Raw genomic sequence first — 22,653 nt, 5'->3', positions numbered from 1 at the left:
AAGAGGAGTTTTGACTATACCATGTGCAGTCATATTGTTCACAATAATTATGTACCTATTTGAAGCGGAAGCTATGGACTCACCGAGAGTTGTGGTGAAGGTATCAAAATCATTGACAATTGAAGTCAAATGCTTATCCTTCATATTCTCATACCCTACGAACAAGTCTTGAAGAGTGTCCCAAATCTCTTTGGCATATTTGCACAACTTAATGTGCTCAAAGAGAGATGAATGAACACCAAACACCATCTCTAAAAATGAAATATATTCTGCATGAAGATTCTCGAGGTATGAAGCAGTAAGAGGTGTTGGACGTTGTTCTTCTTGGCCCATGAGAGTAGCAGCAACATCTCTCACTATTTGTCTCACTGGAACATGAGGACCCTCTTTCACAGATCTCCATATTTCTTCACCTTTTTCCTTACCAAGTAAAATCTTTCCATCCTAACTTTCCAACGATCATACTCTTCAACAACTAGCAATCGGACACAAGAAGGGTAACCCATGCTATTTTCTATTTGCATTGAATACATTTGTTGAGTGTGATTAGGAGCAGCCGTTGAAGTTAAAGTATTGGAGTAGAATTGGTATATAGAAGAACTTTTATCCTCAACATTGAAATGATTGAGATACCAAGGTAATCTCATATCAACTTTAATATGTACTTATGGATTCAAAGGACAACCACTCAAGCTCTGATATCAACTGAAAGCGCAAGACTTAGTGAGTGGATAAGATTTGAAAACTCAAACCTTGAATTAATTTAAGATCAATGTGTGTTGCTAATATTTTGGTCTAGTCAAGTCTGCTAAACCAGTCTTGTCTTGAAATATGAAGATTAACAAACTATTCAACAAAATAGTTAAGTAAAGTAAAGTGAGTATGAGAAAAGTAAAGATAACTTAAGAACAAGAAGAATTTTGGTAAAAGAGATTTAACTTGCAAGATATTGAATATTTGATGTGAAGAGAATATTGCTACTTCAAGGTTACAATGCATGACAAATCATCTCCTTAAATAGTAAAGGAGAGACAATAAGACAAAATACAAGACTTACATAGAGAATGTAAATCTGACAAGTCAGAAAAGATGACACACATGATTTACTCGATTTTTTCCTATGAACAGTTCAATCAATAAAAACGACAAGGAGCATTTAATGCTTGTACATACTTTATTACATCAAAAACTTCGAATGTCTTGGAAATTTGTTCATCTCCGAAGAAGACTGACTTTGGAACTCTTCACATCTTTGATAGCACTGGACTTTGGTTCTGGTTTGGCTTGGATTGCTAAAGGTTCACTTTAATGTATTTAAAAGTATATGTTTATGGTTGTATAAATTGGGAAAAAAGTTGAATAATATTTTCATGTATGCACTTTGCTTGCATAAGAATAGATATGATAATAGATGTGCAATGACAACCATTGATAAGGCTAGTACCATGGGAAACAAGTTGTATTCTCTAGAAACACGTAAAGGTATCGTTTTCTTCCCGATTGAACTTTTAGGCTTTTAGGGTAAATGTTCAATCCGAGTTTAAAACTTGAAATAGCAGAAAATTAACTTGATTATGATGCTATTGGGAGTGCTTAGAAGCTTTATGCAAGCTTTGTATGTGATTTCTATGGTGAAATCCATTTATAGATAGTTAGGGTTTCAAACCCTAACAAGTGAAATGAGATGAAACGATGAAATTAAGGTTAGAGCTGAATGAATTAATTCGTCCAAAAGCTTTATTATTGAAGTATAATATTTTGAGATAGAAAGTGAGATGTTAGATTATGATCAAATAAGTGATCATTATTGATATAGATAGTAATTTAGCTCTTAATGGCCTAAGACAAGGTTTAAGGAAATTGATATGTTGTTTGAATAGGCTTTGGCAAAGAAGATAGATCAAATGCATCAACTGGAGATTTGGGATTGACGGTTGTTAGTTTTCAAAAACTACCAGGTGAGTTATAATTGCCATTAGAGTATGATTATATGCGTTATAATCTTTTAAATGAGTATGTGTAAATGGTTATATCTTAGTGGTATTATGTTAAATACCTTCAGGTTATTAGATGAAGATATATTATGATTATATGAATTGTGATCTAATGTAAGAGTATGAATGCATTGTTAGATGTTAGTGGTATTGTGTTAAATACCTATAAGTTATTAAATGAATGTTTTGTTTAAGTACTTAGTCGATTAAGTGCTTGATTGATAGTAGAAGATTTCTAAATGAAACGATATGATAGAATGTTTATGTGCCAAATAGTATGGAAAATTATATGAAAAGTTAGAGACATGGAGAATGAGAAGAATTAGAGATAGAAAGTATGGGAATAGATAGAGATAGAGAGAATGTGAAGATTTAGAGACAGAGAGAAGTAGAAGAGTTAGAGATATAAAGAAATGAACGAGATAGAGATAAAGAGAAGGTGCACACTTAGAGAAGATTAGAGAAGGAGACGGATTAGAGATAAAGAGAATATGAAAAAATAGATATAGAGAGAATGAGAACAGTTGGAAATGGAGAAATAACAAGAAGATATAGAGAAAATGAGAATTAGAGGAGTTAGAGATAGAGAGAAAATGAGAAGAGACAAAGATAGAGAGAATACGAAGAGTTAGTGATAGAGAGATAATTAGAAGAGATAGAGATCTAGATAGAATAAGAAGAGATGGAAATACAGAGAGAGAAAATACATTGAGTAAAGGAGTAGAAAGTGAAAGTAAAAGCTAGCCAATTAAATCAATCCATGTGGGATTAAAAGTAGTGGATTCGCAAGACATCATTGTAGTCCGCGAGGGATAATAAGTAAAGGATCTATAAGGGATCATTATAATCTGCGAGGGAGTATATGTAGGGGATCCATAAGGGATGATTGTAATCCACGAGAGATTATATGTAATGGATCCATAAGGGATTATTTTAATACATGAGCGATTATATGTATAGGATCCGTAATGGATCATTGTAATCCACAAAGGGATTATCTGTAGAGGATCTGTAAGGGATCATTATAATCCGTGAGGGATTATATGTAGAGGATCCGTAAAGGATCATTGTAATCTGTGAGGGATTATGTGTAGAGGATCCATAAGGAATCATTATAAGGTGTGGTTACCATTGAATTTTTTATATTAGGCGGGTTTTGTTAGTTGTTTCAGTTGCAAAGGTTGTTGTTGAGCTTTTATTGTTTTGTTCAAGTGAGTTTTCTTACAATATTACCTATGTCATAGTGGTTATGTAATGACTACATGCTAGACTAGTAGGGTCTTGCTCATTCCTTGTATGTTTGCATGCTTTGTTGGCTGAAATAGGCCGTTGGCTGAAATAAGTCATTGGTTGAAGTAGGTCGTTAGCTGAAATAGGTTGTTACTGTTATTTATGATTTGACATTTCGTGATGCTTTTCTTTTTAACTTTGATTTTGGATTATGGTTTATGAACAAATTGTTTTTTCTTGATTATAACTTTTATGAAATGGGTGTTTATACTAATTTAAAAATGAAAGTTTTGGTTTTAAAAATTGTACGTTACAATATTAAACTCTATAGATTCCATCAGTGTATAACATCATCATAGTATATTTCATACAATAGTATCAAATGTTCCTACAATGTGTTGAACTCAACAAAGTTCCATGAAACATATTTAAACAATTATATATGTATTAGAAAACTTCAATTTCTCCATTGAACGATTCAATGGACATTGAACTCTAAATCCATTAAATGTCAATGTGGTATTTCAAAAGAGAAATCAAATATCCTTATACTTTTTTCTACTAATTTTCATACTCACTAAATGAAGAAAAGTGTCAAAATCAGAGGAACTAATTAAGAAAGATAATTACTGGAGTCCACATGTCATTATTTTATATGAATAGGAAGAAAATTAGGAACAAAATATAGGTGGATATTTAATTTTTTTATTATAGAGTTCCATATATTTAATAACAACTAAATTTACCATCTCATTCAACTTGCTTATTAAACTCTCCACTATAAATGCTTTAAATAAATATATATTTTTGGAACCGAAAAAATATATTTAAAAAAAAGCTCCAATCTAGCTAGAAGCTAAAAGAGGAGCATAACAAAGTACATGGACATCACCAAAAGTTCAAATACAGAGAAAAGGATCAATACACCATTTATTCAAATTCACATTCCCTCATGTCTTTCTTCTGTACTTGATCCATATGAACACCATTGATTTTACCATGCATGCTACCTTAGAAGGTGATATTCGGTAGTTTTGAAAGATTCTATCATTTCTAGACTTCCAAATATACCACATAGCAACATATCAGATGACTAGAAAAAGTCTTCTGTTTTTTGGGCAGTCCCCCCCCCCCCAACCAGCTGCGAAATCTAGGACTTTCACCACGTTATTGAAACAAGTTGCATTTATGCCACAATACTTGAAAATCTATTCCATCATGATCTTCACAAAATCACATTTAACTAATATATGGTCTCCACATTCCTCATCGTGTTTACAATATCCGTAAGTAATAGATACTAGTTGCATACCCCTTTTTTGATGCTATTGCAAATGGGATTCTTCCCATTCTAGCTCTCCAAATAAAACATAAAATTTGGTTTAGAGCTTCCTTTTCCCATTCAGTTTTTGTGACATCCCCAAAATCTAGGCCAGAAAAGACCGGTTTCATTTATGCTTTTTAAACATTTTCAGAGTAAATCCTTTTGATTTGAAAGAGTTGCGGATTTTGTTCCCAAAAACAAAATATGATAAAATAATATTTACCAAAGCATTTCATAAAGAAATGTATTTTCATTATGTAATCAAAACTCGGGATGTCATGTTCCGATACAGACCATAAAGCATAAACGATAACATTACAAGTCATTCAACAAATATATACATATACATATTTGTAAACAAAATAACTTGATGGTTCGTCCATCCTATGCCCTTGCGCCACAACCTGTAATACAAATAAACTGAGTGGGTCAGGCTTGGGAGCCTGGTGAGCATATAGGGTTTTCAACCCAGTATAAATAATTATATTTAATTTCCACCAACCAACAATAACCCAATTACCCATTCCCGTTATTCTCACTTTACGTCCCTAAGACAACTAACATAAGGGACCTAGTCTAAGAATATTTCATCGGGGCGACAACACATGCTTCGGGGGTTCCTCAGCAATATAAGTCAAATAAGGCAACCATGAGGGGGATGGCGTACAGTGAATGAACACCCAAGTTCATTAACAACTACAGGTGGCGAGCCTGCTAGCGTTCCACAGGACTGTCTAGAAAAGTCTATGGTCATCATCTAAACTCCGCTAGATGACTGAATCAAAAACAACATCGAGGCCTCTCATCTGTTTATCACACGTCAACTATCTACCCATGTTCTACCCAACATATTAGTAGATAAAAATATATACTTTTATACATAGTTTAAAACCTATATAGCATTCTCATTCAATACATAATCCACATAACAGATGAGGCACACCCACATAACACGTATTTCATAAAGAATAAATCAGATCTATGAGATAGAAGAAAGTGAATATACATTCACACATATAACAACAAAATATACACATAACACATATTTTATATAAAATACTTCATAATTATGCGTTAGAATAAAGTAACTACACACTCACTTGATCAGAAGATGATCAGACAGCACTACAGCTTGTAGAAGTAGTATTCTTCGGCAGATCTGGAAGATCTCCACAAAAATCGAACTCCTCGCGGGCAGAGCTTCGGCTCGGGAATCGCACTTCTCGGGATCTCGGGAGCGTAAAACTTCCTTCTTAACATGGATATGAGATCCGGGGTGTCGGGATGGCTTCGGGGGTTTACACGCAGAGCTTCGGAACGAAAAAGAGAAGAAATGAGCAAGAATGCCCGGAACCCTCGCATCCTATTTATAGGAGGCTGAGGCCTCGCAGTACGCTGGGTGTACAGCCTTAGGCGGGGCGTACGCCTCCGAAATCGTCACTGCATGTGTCATCCGAAGAACTCGAGTGCGAGGCATGTCATGCTTCGCTGTCCGCTGGGCGTACGCCAGTACGCTGGCCGTACTTCGGATAAGTCCGGTGACTCCTCTTCGAATAATATCGGACATAATAAATAAATTTAAATATTAATTATTTAATAAACTTTAAAAATTCATATCTTTATCATACGAACTCCGTTTTTGATGTTCTTTATATCCACGCGTAGGTGAGACTATGCTCTACAACTTTCATTTAGACTCCGTCGACTAATTTTGATTTTATTTTTTTATTAATTATTTTTAGTAGGCCCGGACTGGAAATCTTCGTTATAAATTCATAACTTCTTCGTCCGACGTCCGTTCTCGCCTAACTTTTCATCGTTTCGCTACTAACAACAAGATCTTCGATTCTCATTTAGATTGTTTCGGCTATAAACCGCTCGATCTCAAATCGAGTTTTTCGGACTGCATACCGCTAAGTCGAAACTTCAGAAATTCATAACTTCCTCATACGAAGTCAGATTTGGGCGTTCTATATATATTCGGAAACCTCGTTTCGGCCACTACAACTTTATGCAAAGATATCGGGCTTATCTCATACTTTAATTTTGACGCTTAATTTATTCTTAATTCATTAAATTATAATAATTAAGTAAATAAACACATAATTCACATCATTCACATAATACTCAAATATCTCATCATTAATACTTCAAAAGAGTTACAAGGGTTAACCTATACTATTACATCAACGAAAATGCCTAGCCTAGAAACGCGGGCGTTACAATTCTCTCCCCCTTAGGATGATTTCGTCCCCGGAATCACACATCAACAAACAAATGCGGATAGCGACTCAACATGTCACTCTCCGTTTCCCAGGTGAGATTTGGCCCATTTGAATGTTTCCAACGAACAAGCACTAATTCGACCATCTTGCGTCGAAGCTTCTTAGTCTTTCGGTCAACAATTGCCTCTAGTTCTTCAATTAACCTCTTGTTTTCATCAATTCTCAATTCAGAAATTGGAATTATGTCAGGAACTTCTCCCGTGAACTTCCTCAAATAGCACACATGAAAAGTGTTATGAATTGCATTCAGTTCTTCGGGTAATTCGAGCTTGTAAGCTTGGTTTCCAATCCTCTGAAGAACTTTAAACGGTCCAATAAACCTTGGACTTAACTTTCCCATTTTACCAAATCTTATAAGTCCCTTCCACGGCGAGACTTTAAGCAAAACCGAATCTCCAACTTCAAAAGTCATCGGCCTTCGCTTCTTGTCAGCATAGCTCTTTTGACGATCCTAAGCTGCTAACATTCTTTCCCTGATCACTTTCAACTTCTCAGAAGTCTGATGGACCATCTCGGGTCCCATAAACTGCTTTTCGCTAGCCTCAAGCCAACAAGACGGCATACGACACTTTTGTCCGTACAAAGCATGATAAGGTGCCATCTTTATGCTCGAGTGGAAACTATTATTGTAGGAAAATTCTACCAAAGGTAAATGTTCATCCCAGTTACCTAGGAATTCCAAGGTACATGCTCTCAGCATATCTTCAAGTGTTTGTATCGTTCTTTCACTCTGACCATCAGTCTGTGGATGGTAAGCTGTACTTAAACATAACTTGGTACCCATTTCCTCTTGTAGACTTTTCCAAAACCTTGAGGTGAAACGGGTGTCACGATCTGATACAATCGTTAACGGAACACCGTGAAGCATCACAATTTCCTTTATGTAAGAATTCACAAGCTTTTCCATAGACCATTTCTCATTGGCTTCTATAAAATGCGCACTCTTAGTGAATCGATCAACGACCACTCAAATCATGTCGTGACCACTTTTTGTTCTGGGTAGTTTAGTGACAAAATCCATCGCAATGTCTTCCCATTTACCCATAGGCACAGGTAAAGGTTCTAAACTCCCATATGGTTTCTGATGTTGTGTCTTAACTCTTGCACAAGTCACACACTCGGCCACATACTTTGCAACATCAAGCTTCATCGTCGGCCACCAGTAGTAGGGTTTCAGGTCCCTATACATTTTAGTGCTACCAGGATGAATTCAGTACATGGTTTTGTGAGCTTCTTCCATTAGAAGATCTCTTATTCCTCCTGACTTAGTTACCCAAATACGATCTTGGAATACCTTCAGTCCATGACCGTTTGTACCAAACACCAACGTTTTGCCCAAACGTTCCTCCTTTCGGTCATTCTTCTCAGAAGCTTCCTCTTGAGTTTTCTTTATACTTTCCACAATTTTCGAGACAACTTTTATTCTCAACGCTCTTGGCCTTTTTCCTTCAAGATTGACTTTCCGACTGAGAGCATCAGCAACAACATTAGCTTTACCGGGGTGGTAAAGTATCTCACAGTCATAGTCCTTAAGTAATTCTAGCCAGCGTCGTTGCCTCATATTCAATTCTTTCTGACTAAAGAGATATTTAAGACTCTTATGATCAGTGAAAAGTTTGCACTTCGTGCCATAGAGGTAATGCCTCCATAACTACCGCTGCCAACTCCAAATCATGAGTCGGCTAATTCTTTTCATGCTCCTTCAGTTGTCGAGACGCATATGCTATCACCTTTTCTCTTTGGGTCAAAACACAACCCAATCCAACCCTAGACGCATCGCTATAAACAGCGAAGTCTTCAACTCCATCGGGTAGAGAAAGTATTGGTGCCTCACATAGCCTCTTCTTTAGCTTCTCGAATGCTTCTTTATGCTTATCACTCCAAGCATAAGTAGCTCTTTTGTGGGTCAAAGCTGTTAATGGACTAGCGATCGAAGAAAAGCCTTGGATAAACCTTCGGTAATATCCGGCTAATCCTAAAAAGCTTCGAATCTCCGTAGGACTTTTCGGTTGTTCCCACTTCATTACAGCTTCAATCTTTGCTAGATCAACCATTATCCCTTCCTGGTTGACCACGTGACCCAATAATTGGACTTCACGAATCCAAAAATCACATTTGGAGAACTTTTCATACAACTTCTCCTTCTTCAAGACTTCTAACACTTCTCGCAAGTGTCTGCCATGCTCCTCTTGGCTTTTCGAGTAAATCAGAATGTCATCTATGAACACTATCACAGATTTATCAAGGAACGGATTACAAACCCTATTCATCAAATCCATGAACGTTGTTGGAGTATTGGTTAGTCCAAACGACATAACCAAGAACTCGTAGTGTCCATATCTAGTTCTAAATGCAGTCTTCTCGATATCTTGCTCTCTTACTTTTAGCTGATGATATCTTGACCTTAGATCGATCTTCGAGAAATAGCTCGAACCTTGCAATTGATCAAATAAGTCATCAATCCTCGGCAACGGGTATCTATTCTTTATTGTTGCCTTATTCAGCTCTCTGTAATCGAAGCACATTCTCATACTTCCATCTTTCTTCTTCACGAATAACACCGGAGCTCCCCAGGGTGATGAACTAGGTCTAATGAAACCTTTGTCCAATAACTCCTTAAGTTGCATCATCATCTCCTTCATCTCCGTCGGTGCTAATTGGTACGGTGCTTTTGCAATTGGCGTGGTTCCTGGTAACAAGTCAATATGGAATTCCACTTGTCGATCAGGCGGTAATCCAGGAAGATCTTCGGGAAATACTTCCGGATAATCACACACCACTGGAATACTTTGCATCACCTTCTTTTCCTTCTTAGCATCAATCACGAATGCTAAATATGATGTACATCCCTTGGTCAAACACTTTCTGGCTTTCATTAGAGAAATGATTCCAGAATTTACTCTGCGTTTGTCCCCATACACCATAAACGAATCTTTCCCTGGCAGGTTTATTTTAACTATCTTCTTCTTGCATAAAATTTCGGCATCATTGGCGCTAAGCCAATCCATTCCCATAACGATGTCGAAACCATTAAGTTCGATAGGCAATAATTCCTCATGAAACTTATTCCCATTAAGGTCGATTAAGATGTTTTTCATACGATGGCTAACAGGTACAAACTTGCCACTAGCAACTTCGACTAATAAAGCATCATCTAGTCTATCAATAGGCAAAGCTAGTTTTCTACCAAACTCATGCGAAATAAAGAAGTAGTTGGCTCCAGAATCAAACAAAATTTGAGCAGGTAATTAGTTTACGAGAAAGGTACCTAAAGCGACATCAGCTTCATCTTTCGCAGCCTCAAGTGTCATCTAGAAGGATCTCGCCTTCGGTTTTGGTGGAATGTTGGGCTTAGCTACCTCCTTCTTCTTCGGACAGTCTTTCAAAATGTGCCCCTCTTCATTACAACCAAAACACATCCTTTTGTTGTTCGGACACTTATTGGCAAAATGCCCAATTTTTCAGCACTTGTAGCAGGTTACATCCTCACTACATTTTCCAAAGTGCTTTTTCTTACACTTATCACACCACTTCGCTTCGCCTCCTTTTCCTCCACCAAACTTTTTCGAATCAGATTTCGAAAATTTGCTTTTCTTACCAGAACCAGATGTTCACTCAAACTTTCTCTTCTCACCAACCTCAACCTTGTCGGTGGTTCTCCCCTTAATCATGTTCTCAACAAACTTGGCAGCCCAGATAGCTGCCTCTAGAGTATGTGCCTGACGTACCGGCACCTCGTACTCCCATGGGAGTCCTTTTGTGTATCGGTCAACCTTTGTCAGCTCATCTGGCACGATGCGCAAAGCAAACTCCATCTTATCGGTAAAGTTATTAGTGTATTCATCAACTGACATGTTGCCTTTCGTCAATGTCAGAAACTTGTTCTCTAATTCCAACAGATTTTGAGCCGAGCAGAACTTGCGCTTGAACTGCGCCAAGAACTCTGCCCATGACAATTGCAGTGGCTCATTAGGGCTTAAAGTCTTTCCTAGAGTGTTCCACCATCGAACGACTCCACCTCGGAACTGACGCACTACATAGATAGTCTGTAACTTACCTCTGCAGCCACAAGTCATGAAGGCTAACTCCATTTCTGAGATCCAATCCATAACTCCAATCGGATCCTCCTTTCCATTGAAGGTCGATGGTTTGCAAGTTAGAAAGTCCTTGTACTTGCATCCCATTCCATCATTTCTTCCATCCTGATTGTTTTGCCTAACTATCGGTGGGTTGGCTTGACCAACAGACCCACTGAAGTTTCCACCTTCCGAGTGCCCTTCATTTAATTCGGTCTCTTCCACACAAATTGACAGTTCTTCACGATTCTATTGAAGCAACCGCCTAGTCTCCTCCATTTGACGATCCAACATTGTTTGAATCATCATATGCACACCAGCCATGGTTATTGGCTCAGGTGCTGCTGCTACGATAGGTATTTGTTCAATCACTGGTGGTTGATTCCTGTTTTCATCAGCATTTCCAACTCCACTTCTTGTTCTCACCATTTTGATCTACACACCGAATAAGGTGAAAATTAGATCCTCAATCACGATAGATATTCAAATCATCCTTATCACTCCGAAACGTTTACATGCTAGTTCTAATACCGTAGACGTACGCTTAGAATCCTACACACATAAGGTTTCCAGATCCGGTCGGCAACAAACCATAGATCCGAACAAATAATATCATATATGGCAACATATAACATTTAGCACATAAAAGCATTTTAGGAAATTTTCCTAAAATAAACTAGTGCTTGTGTCTAAAATATAACAGACACACATCTCAAAATTTCACTTAGCATTCTAAGTTTAAGTCTAGAAATCCTACAAATTCCTAGTTCGCTTAAACTAATGCTCTGATACCAACTGTGACATCCCCAAAATCTCGGCCAGAAAAGACCGGTTTCATTTATGCTTTTTAAACATTTTCAGAGTAAATCCTTTTGATTTGAAAGAGTTGCGGATTTTGTTCCCAAAAACAAAATATGATAAAATAATATTTACCAAAGCATTTCATAAAGAAATGTATTTTCATTATATAATCAAAACTCGGGATGTCATGTTCCGATACAGACCATAAAGCATAAACGATAACATTACAAGTCATTCAACAAATATATACATATACAGACTTGTAAACAAAATAACTTGATGGTTCCTCCAACCTATGCCCTTGCGCCACTACCTGTAAAACAAATAAACTGAGTGGGTCAGGCTTGGGAGCCTGGTGAGCATCTAGGGTTTTCAACCCAGTATAAATAGTTATATTTAATTTCCACCAACCAACAATAACCCAATTACCCATTCTCGTTATTCTCACTTTACGTCCCTAAGACAACTAACATAAGGGACCTAGTCTAAGAATATTTCATCGGGGCGACAACACATGCTTCGGGGGTTCCTCAGCAATATAAGTCAAATAAGGCAACCATGATGGGGATGGAGTACAGCGAATGAACACCCAAGTTCATTAACAACTACAGGTGGCGAGCCTGCTAGCGTTCCACAGGACTGTCTAGAAAAGTCTGTGGTCATCATCTAAACTCCGCTAGATGACTGAATCAAAAACAACATCGAGGCCTCTCATCTGTTTATCACACGTCAACTATCTACCCATGTTCTACCCAACATATTAGTAGATAAAAATATATATTTTTATACATAGTTTAAAACCTATATAGCATTCTCATTCAATACATATTCCACATAACAGATGAGGCACACCCACATAACACGTATTTCATAAAGAATAAATTAGATCTATGAGATAGAAGAAAGTGAATATACATTCACACATATAACAACAAAATATACACATAACACATATTTTATATAAAATACTTCATAATTATGCGTTAGAAGAAAATAACTACACACTCACTTGATCAGAAGATGATCAGACAGCACTACAGCTTGTAGAAGTAGTATTCTTCGGCGGATCTGGAAGATCTCCACAAAAATCGAAATCCTCGCGGGCAGAGCTTCGGCTCGGGAATCGCACTTCTCGGGATCTCGAGAGCGTAAAACTTCCTTCTTAACTTGGATATGAGATCCGGGGTGTCGGGATGGCTTCGGGGGTTTACACGCAGAGCTTCGGCACGAAAGAGAGAAGAAATGAGCAAGAATGCCCGGAACCCTCGCATCCTATTTATAGGAGGCTGAGGCCTCGCAGTACGCTGGGTGTACAGCCTTACGCGGGGCGTACGCCTCCGAAATCGTCACTGCATGTGTTATCCGAAGAACTCGAGTGCGAGGCGTGTCATGCTTCGCTGTCCGCTGGGCGTACGCCAGTACGCTGGCCGTACTTCGGATAAGTCCGGTGACTCCTCTTCGGATAATATCGGACATAATAAATAAATTTAAATATTAATTATTTAATAAACTTTAAAAATTCATATCTTCGTCATACGAACTCTGTTTTTGACGTTCTTTATATCCACGCGTAGGTGAGACTATGCTCTACAACTTTCGTTTAGACTCCGTCGGCTAATTTTGACTTTATTTTTTTATTAATTATTTTTAGTAGGCCCGGACAGGAAATCTTCGTTATAAATTCATAACTTCTTCGTCCGACGTCCGTTCTCGCCTAACTTTTCATCGTTTCGCTACTAACAACAAGATCTTCGATTCTCATTTAGATTGTTTCGGCTATAAACCGCTCGATCTCAAATCGAGTTTTTCGGACTGCATACCGCTAAGTCGAAACTTCAGAAATTCATAACTTCCTCATACGAAGTCAGATTTGGGCGTTCTATATATATTCGAAAACCTCGTTTCGGCCACTACAACTTTATGCAAAGATATCGGGCTTATCTCATACTTTAATTTTGACGCTTAATTTATTTTTAATTCATTAAATTATAATAATTAAGTAAATAAACACATAATTCACATCATTCACATAATACTCAAATATTTCATCATTAATACTTCAAAAGAGTTACAAGGGTTAACCTATACTATTACATCAACAAAAATGCCTAGCCTAGAAACACGGGCGTTACAGTTTTTTCCGAGTTTACAGGAATATATTATTCAATTATCTTTCTCGGTTTATGAACCAAGAATATCCCATCAGAAGATATATTACATTTCTAGCCTGCATTTTCTACACTACCTTTTTCTCAAGGACATCGAAGACGGGTATTCGAAGTTTAAACAACTCATTTTTTACTCCAATAATGTTTTTCCAAAGACCAGTGATATGATTCATAGTAATGCATTGGATTAGAACGAAGGTTATGAATAAAAGTAATGACCCGACTCCATAGTAAAGATGGACCATACCGTAACCGCCACCACCACTTAACATTTAAGGCGATGTTGAGTGCTTTGATCGACCCTACCCTAATTCCTCTGTCATCTTCAGTATCTGTGATTTTATCCCATGAGATCCAGTTAATCTTTGAGATGCCATCAGATCCCTCCCCCCCCCCCCCCCAAAGAAGGTTTCTTCTAATTCTTTCCAATTGTTCTATTACCTAGGAAAGTGCAATGAATAGAGAAGGAAAATAATTGGGAAGATTACCAAGAACAATCGTGATAAGAGTAACTCTGCCTCCAAACGATAATGTTTTCGACTTCCAAGATGTAAGTTTCGCAATGAATTTATCAATGATGGGTTTCCAATTCTTCTTCAAGTTCATGTTTGCTCTCACAGTTACCCCCGGGTAGGTGAAAGGGAGGCAAGAAGGTTAACACCCAATGGATCTAGCTCGACATGAAATTTCTTCCAATGTAGCCTATTCTGAAGACTTTGGACTTGTTAAAGTTTACTTTGAGTCCCGATGAAATATGAAAACAGTGCAAAATGATGGGTTTGAGCCATAAGAGCTTTCCTATGGGCACATGAAAACCCTAATGCTTGGATCTAGGTTTCTCTAATTGAACATGCATTGAATCCAAGACTTACAATACTAGATCTAATGTAAACAACTGAATCTAATCATATGAAATTGGATCTAGAACAATACCTTGGATTACTTGCTTGATACTTCTTCTTCTTGGAGCTTAGAGTCACAATTGTCACTTCTCTAATGGCTTACAAACACCAACTAGCAAGAGGATGATATTGAGAAAGAGGGAGGAGGGTGAGAAATCGGCCCTAGGGTTCCTTGCCTTGCATGAGTGCCGATTTCCCTCACCCTAGGGATCTATTTATACTATGAGCCACTAGGGTTTCACCTTAAACCCTAATTGAATAACTTAGGCCCTAAGCAATCCAAGATCCTCCTAGATACTAGGCTTAGACGATTTTAAGGTTCCTATACCATAAATTTCGTCCACCCTCATATCCATAAGGATACATAGCCCAAAACACAACTATCACACACAGACAGTTTATGCCCCTTCATTCAATTAACCTCTTTAAGTCACCAAATTAATTCTTAATTAATATATGACTTATATTAATCAAATAACAATATTATTCTTTTAATATATTATTCTCATAATATATTAACAATAATATCTCTTCTCTCTTAACAAATCATCCTGCCAAGTTGCTATAGTGAAGGCAACCCAAAAGGACCATGCATAACCAGGTCAAATACTTACCAAATATAGTTATAGCCTTAGACGCTAATCCAACACAAAATCCTAGCTAAATTCATGATGTTCCTTTCTAACCATTCCCGATAAATAATGCATCATCTGCATACAGTAGATGTGAAATTAATGGCCCATTATTAGGAAGTTACATGCCATTAAAGATTCCTTTATTACATGCAGTCTTTAGTGCCACACTGATTTCCTCCATGTCGATGAAGAAGAGAAAAGGTGATAAAGGATCTCCTTGTCGGACGCCTCTTTCCATTGTAAAATCTTTAGTTGGGACTTCATTGACTAGCACTGAGGTTGTAGCTGATTTCATGAACCCTTTGATCTACATCCTCCATTTATCCCCAAATCCTATTTGGTTGAGATTTAATTCTAAATATTCCTAGTTCACTTAGTCGAATGCTTTGACGAAATGAACTTTGAATAGTAGTACCTTCATTTTGTCCTTTTTCACCCATGAGCATACTTCATTCATAATCATAGGGCCATCCAGCATATACCTACCTTCAACGTACACGGACTGGACTTAATCAATACAATCTCCCATAACCCTTTTGAGTCGAGAGGCTAGGATTTTGGATATGGTTTATACAAGCAGCCAATCAAGTTGATCAGTCTAAAGTCACCGAAACTGATCGGGTTATTAACTTTGGGTATTAAGGATATAAACGAGGAGCTACATGATGGGTCAAGTCCTCCAAAGCGTTCAAAATATTTGTAACACCTGATTTAGGTATGTTTCCTTTTATCCTTTTTTATTTAAATTATTACAATTTGGTCCTTGGGATTAGCACATGGGCGTACCATTGGGTACGCTTAGCGTACTAGCTAAGGATCTAGTACGTGCGACATACCACATGGTATGCTTAGTGTACTAAGGAGGAAGTCTGATCACGGAGACGAGCCTCATATGTTGGGCGTACAAAGGTTACGCTAGATGTACATGGGTTTAATGAATCCCTAATTTTAGGGTGTTGCACCTTATATAAACTCCTAAAGTCCCTAGGGTTTGCCTCTTTACCAGCCTCCATACCTCCTAAAGCCTAAATTTTGACCCTTAGCCATCATTTTGTGTCTATGAGATCTTGAGAAGAAAAATTGGTGCTTATTTGCTCATCTTGAAGGGATAAAAGAAGGTTAAAGGTTCATTGATTAGTGTGAAGCTTAGAGATCCAGAATTATCACTCCTTTTACAAGTCATTTGAGGTATAAAGATCTTATCTTGACAAGTTCTCTTATGGATTTTCTTTTGGACTTGTTTATGGCCATTTTAGTCCCTTTTTGTTGGTCTTGATGAGTTAATACCGTTTTAGAAGCTAAATATTATAGATCTAGATGTTTGGATGGTTCCTTAAGCTTAAAGGTGAAAATTTTATGGTGTATATGATCTCATGCATGCATTAATTCATTTATTAAGCTCTTTTGAGCTCTAAGAGCCTCATTAAGCCATCCATGCACGTAAAGTTTGCAACATTACGTGATAAACCATCTTAAGGAAGTCAGATATGAGTTTGGATTGAGGTCTTAATGGATTAAGAGCTAGAAAATGGAAGTTGGCCAAATGGGGGAGTACACTGAGCGTACAAGCAGGTACACTTAGCGTACAAGCCCTAAAGCGAGTATGTTGCGTGTAAGTCTTGAGTACTCCCCGCGTACTCAGCAGGTTGGGCTTCGGACTCTTGGGTTTTCGGTTTGGGCTATGTTTGGACATAGATGTTTAGGGCCTTGTTTGGCGATCAGCTTTTTGGGTTGATGCTTGTTTTGATTCGCTTGAAAAAGGCCCACAAAGGGATTTGGGCCCAATTTGGAAAATTGGGCCATGATTGGGCCTTGGGTGATTATTTTGGAATTTGGGCCAAGATAGGTAAAGGGTAAAAAGGTATTTTACCCTAGTTTAGATTCTTTGTGTGATTCGGGATCCAATAATTGATTGGATGATTATTTTGTGATTGATAGCACGAGGATTTTAACGGGCCAGCAGCTAGAGATTCTTTCTAGGAGAATCAGCAGTGTGAGGTGAGTTTCCTCACCATGTTTAACGGGTATAAGACACCAATGTCGGCCCATGATCGGTGATGCTAGGATACTAGATGTTTGTATGACTTTTGTATGTGTATGTGCTTATATGATTTGTATATTAGGCGGGGCCCATTATGCAAGTTGGGGCGGGGCCCGATATGTGAGTTTGGGCGGGACCCATTATACTCAATAGGCAGGGACCATTATACGAGTATAGGCGAGGCCTTATACATTCATTGGTCGGGGCCCGTTATGTGTTTATTTATGTATGGTATGTGGTATTTTGGGGAACTCAGTAAGCTTTGTGCTTACGGTTTTCAATTTATGTTTCGGGTACTTCTGGTTCCAAAGGGAAGAGCTCGGGATGATTGCAGAGCACACACCACTCGTTTCCGCATCTTTGTGATTTACTCTGATATTGATGATGTATTGACACATTTGATAATCTTGGTTTTATAACAATGTTTTGGGTTGTTGTTTAAATTAATCTAAAAATGAAAAAAAATCGGGTCTTACTTTTGGGACGTTACAATATTTTACAAAAAAGAGCTATATCTCCAAAAAGAATATGCCAGTTGGATTTGATGAATTTGAAGGTGAATCCATCTGATCTGAAGGCCTTTTCGCTTCCACATTCCTACACAAGGGTTTGTAGAACTTTGGTCTGGAAGACCACTTTTCTGTGAATTTGTTCTGAAAGAATTTGAGAGCCTCCTCTTTAATCTGATTTGGGTTCGTATTCCAGTTGCCATTGATCATGATTCCATTAATGTTATTGATCATGATTCCGTTAATGTTATTTTTCTTGGTCTTGTTCTTTAAATAAATATATAGAAACGGATAACAATTAGCATTGTCGGTCACATTCAATATATATATATATATATATATATATATATATATATATATATATATATATATATATATATATATATATATATAAGACTTGAAACATCAACCTCTAGAAAGGAAGACAACACTCCGTACCACTGGGCTAAAACCCCTTTAATACATGCTCTAAATAAATATATAGGAACACCAAGTCTCTCATGTGCACTCGTGCATTTAGCATTTATTGGAGATGTCATTGTTGCTATGGAAGATTTAAAGCAAGCGAATTACAAAGTATCAACTAAAAAACAAAAGTTGCCTTTGAAAAAGTTCTCAATAAGAATGTTACCTTTACAAGCTATATTTTTTTTTTCAAAAAACAACCAATCAAGAAAAATGTCATTGATAAATAGTTGTATTATATTTTTGTTGTCTGTAAGACTATTATCTGCTATACATTGAAAATCAGTAAGTATAATACCACGGAAACAAAATAACATGATACAACAGTAAACAGTTGCATCATATTCTAACTGCAAGCGTTTATCCCTAAACCGAAGAGCGTGATCATTTTTTGCTTATTAACTTAAATAAAACCTATTACATATATTGATCACTTTAAATGGTTAAGTTTAACCATCGTACAAATTTCAAAATAAAAAGATGAATAACGAGGAGTAAATTTGTATTCAATTATGAATAAAGTTGAATCTTTGATGTTGAAACTGACTAGTGGATGAATAAGTATTGAAAAATTGTCCTCGACCAATCATTCTTTCATCGTCGTCTTCATGAAATCCATCCATCTACAAATTTGACATGTAAAATACAACTATTACGATTTATAACCATATCATGAAGAAAAGCAAATTTTTAACTATAAATGAAGTTAATATTAGTTAAATAAACCACTATTAGTCCCATTAATAGTATCTCCATGACTATAAACTTTTTGACTATTTTTTATCTGTTCTTTGATTTTAGTGAAGTTAAAAGAGAAAAAGTAAAATATATATATATATATATATATATATATATATATATATATATATATATATATATATATATATATATATATATATATATATATATATATATTACCCAAAATTCCTCTTCATCTCCATATCGATGAAAAATTGTAGTCCTTTGAATCTCTCCAGGCTCGTCATTGCGTGCAAATCTACCACGTATTCGTGGTCGGTTGTCCGCAAGGGTCTTCCGGCATGCATACTATTTTCAATATAAGCCAATAAACATTTTATTTTCTTCGTCTGAACAAAAATAATATTCTATATATAAATGTTTGATTATTAACGAAATAACTAAACTATCCCTTGTATACACAATTTACCTTAATTGTCTTATTGAAATTCCGTTGTGTCCTCTTTGCTCTATACCTCAAGATCTTCTCTTTCCTTTCCTCTGCATTGTAACGCCCGACCTTAAAATTTGCATCCTCCATGAATGAACTTTCTGTGGCCAATGGACTAGAAGACAGCCTTTGACTTGTTTGGTTGATCTTTGGACTCTAAAATGAAGGGTAAGAATGTCAAAAACATATTTAATAACATAAGTACAAAAGAAAACATGTCACTCTCTTTATTAGCTCTAGAAATCTATACTTTTACAAGGTCGAACATTATTGGCACCAAATAAGTTAGCTTCAAATTAATGAGCTTCAAAAGACATAAAATTTAAGTTGGCATTATTCAACGTCAATTATTTGACATTTTTTTTTATCATATAGTGGTTTAGAATCTCAAGCATATTAGAATGTTTATCTTTGATAGACGAGCCTATAACTTAGAAAGAATATACGTGATAAGTGTCACAAAATTTAATATTCAATGATTTATTTATATTATATCCTTGTTCACAAATTACATGTACGTAATATAAGAATTCTTTTAGTGAGTCACCATTTGATAATTACGTAAATTATTAAAATTCCCTTCGATAGAAAAATACGTATGAGAATCTTGTGACCTAAAAGGAATAAAGTTTAAAGTGTAGTTTTCAAGGAACATCTCAAAATTGGAGAAGGATTTCGAAGTAAATTAATGAATAGAGGACTAACTTGTAAATCACCAGTACTGCAAACCCTTCTCATATGGGAATATGAGAAGTTTTGATCAGGTGAGGTCAGGGTTTGGGCTTGAAGATGTTGAGATTCAATCAAGCCGTTAATTTTTGGTTCATAAAGAACACCATTTGGTTTCTGTTGTTGGAAAGAATTGCTGCTATAACTCCTCTGCATCATCTTCAATGCATGGTCAGACCCACCATAGTAGTAATTATCATACAAGGGTAGTTGACTTTCTTCTGTTTTGACATCCAAATGGCAAGAGTCAAGAGCCTCGTTTGAAGAAGTTACAGAAATACCCATTTGGTAAAGAGAGAGGTTTTGAAGCTGGTGGCTTGGTGGGGAGGAAGAGAAGATGGTGGGGGCAATTTGGTCAATTTCCTCGAATGGGGTGTCAAGATTTTCTTGGGTGGTCAAAGGTGGTGATGGTGGTGATGATGGTAGTAAAGGGGTATAGTTGTAATTGTGTTCTTGGAAAGCTTGGAGGATGTCAATGGTTGATGAATCATTGAATGGTGAAAATGGATCATTGAAGATACATCCATCAAACTCATAGATTTCAGAAGACATTGACATTGAAGAACTCTTGATTGTGACCGAAAGAAACCTTTTAATTGTTTCTACTTTTTCGAGAATGATGAATAAAATGATACCTGAACCGATAACCGTCACTTTAGAACACTATTCCACAGTCTGTCTGCCCCAAAAGTTCTTTCTCTATGAAAGATGAGAAGAGGTCGATTAAAAAACTCAGCCTCTTGCAACATGAAAATAATTAGAGACTAGTGCACGTCCACTATAAATATAGTTTATTTTTCTAAACAACACCCTTCATGTTTTTGTGTATTAACAAAGTCTACCCTCATTTAAACAATTGACTTTTTATTAGGGGTGTGTATGGAGCGGTTTGGTTCAGTTATTGATCAAAACCGAACTATAACCATTACAATTGGTTAATGTATTTCAATAATCGTTGGTTAACGGTTAATATTGGTTTTGGATAGCGGTTTTAGTTTGTTAATGGTTATGGTTAACGGTTAATATCGGTTAACCATAATGATCAAAAATGACATAAAAATAAAAATATTTTTCTATAATAATTGAAAATAAATAAATCTATTGTTATAAAAAAAAAATGAATGATTGTGTATATATAACTATATTGATAGAAGATTAATTATCGTATCTAACTCCAAGTAATTTCCCTTTAAAATTTCAATTCTCAATATATTACATACATTATAATCCATCTATCCATATGTATTGTCTATTTTTTACTTTTAAAATATTTATTATTTAACTTTGACCTTAATATAAGTTACTCAATAAAACTTATAACAATGAAAAAACGGTTAAAACACAATATTCTGCCTCAAATATTATATATCAAAAACAAAAATATTTAAAGTCAAAATTAAAGAATAAATACGTTAATAATCAAAAGTAGATAATAAATATGAGATAAAGGAGTATTTAATATTATATTATATTAAAAATATTTATTAATATTAATGATTCGGTTCAGTTAATAGTGGTTCGGTTTTGGATGAAAACCGTAACCGAACCATATGTATTCGGTTAATCAAAATTAGAAACCGCATCATATGTTTTAGTAATGGTTCGGTTAAAATGCTTAGGTTGTATTGATTAATTTGGCAATGATTCGATTTTTCGGTTAATATGTCTATCCCTACTTTTTATATTTCATTGTCATCAAGTGAAGGGTACCCCAGTCCTCATTATGATTGAATTGCTCAAAAAATAAGTATTACTCCACTTTTTTAGTTTTAGTGAAAAGTTGATTTTTAACTTTGAATGTGACATAAATGAAATTTCGATATCATATTTTCAAAAAATATATTACAATGTAATTTTGTTTGAACGTAAGCAATATTACATAAACAAAACAATTTATCACATAGAAACAAACTTTTTAAAACAGACTGTTTGACCATTTCACATTTTAGTTATTGTTTAAGTCATGAAGTTTTTCTCAATATTGTGATCAACTACTCTAAATTGAAATCGAATTAATGTAATAGTGTAATACCATTTTGTCTTAGAATTAGGGATTTCAATTTGGATATTTTCTTGGATCGTGTATATTCAGTGGGGTTACACGAATTTTGATCGTGAGCTAATCCAAGAAAACGATTATGATTATAGGCTTAATCAGAATCCCAACACATAAGACATTGTTGTGCTATTTTGTTCTTGAGAGACAAATACGCAGAGAGAAGAAGTGCTTTTATGTGTCCCATTATTTTGCAACATTCAAGTCTTCTTTTGTTATGTAGAAGACGACAATTATGTAGCGCTACAA

At 36.0% G+C, this 22,653-nt stretch overlaps 1 protein-coding gene across 1 annotated transcript; it reads right to left on the bottom strand.

Annotated features, from left to right (window-relative positions):
* Positions 1-18,688: 18,688 nt before the first annotated feature.
* On the bottom strand, positions 18,689-21,079 carry LOC145058290 (uncharacterized). Its single transcript, XM_079006214.1, has 4 exons — positions 20,325-21,079; positions 19,599-19,775; positions 19,349-19,477; positions 18,689-19,053 (listed from the first exon to the last, which is right to left on the bottom strand). Exons 1-4 carry the CDS (start codon positions 20,904-20,906, stop codon positions 18,937-18,939), a joined length of 1,005 nt encoding a protein of 334 aa, XP_078862340.1. The 5' UTR covers positions 20,907-21,079; the 3' UTR covers positions 18,689-18,936.
* Positions 21,080-22,653: the final 1,574 nt, after the last annotated feature.

Source organism: Lactuca serriola, chromosome 6, assembly GCF_051521515.1.
Source record: "Lactuca serriola cultivar US96UC23 chromosome 6, Lser_US96UC23_V15, whole genome shotgun sequence".
Lineage (NCBI taxonomy): Eukaryota > Viridiplantae > Streptophyta > Magnoliopsida > Asterales > Asteraceae > Lactuca > Lactuca serriola.
Note: the sequence above shows the minus strand (reverse complement) of the source record. Positions and strands in the feature narration are given on the sequence as shown.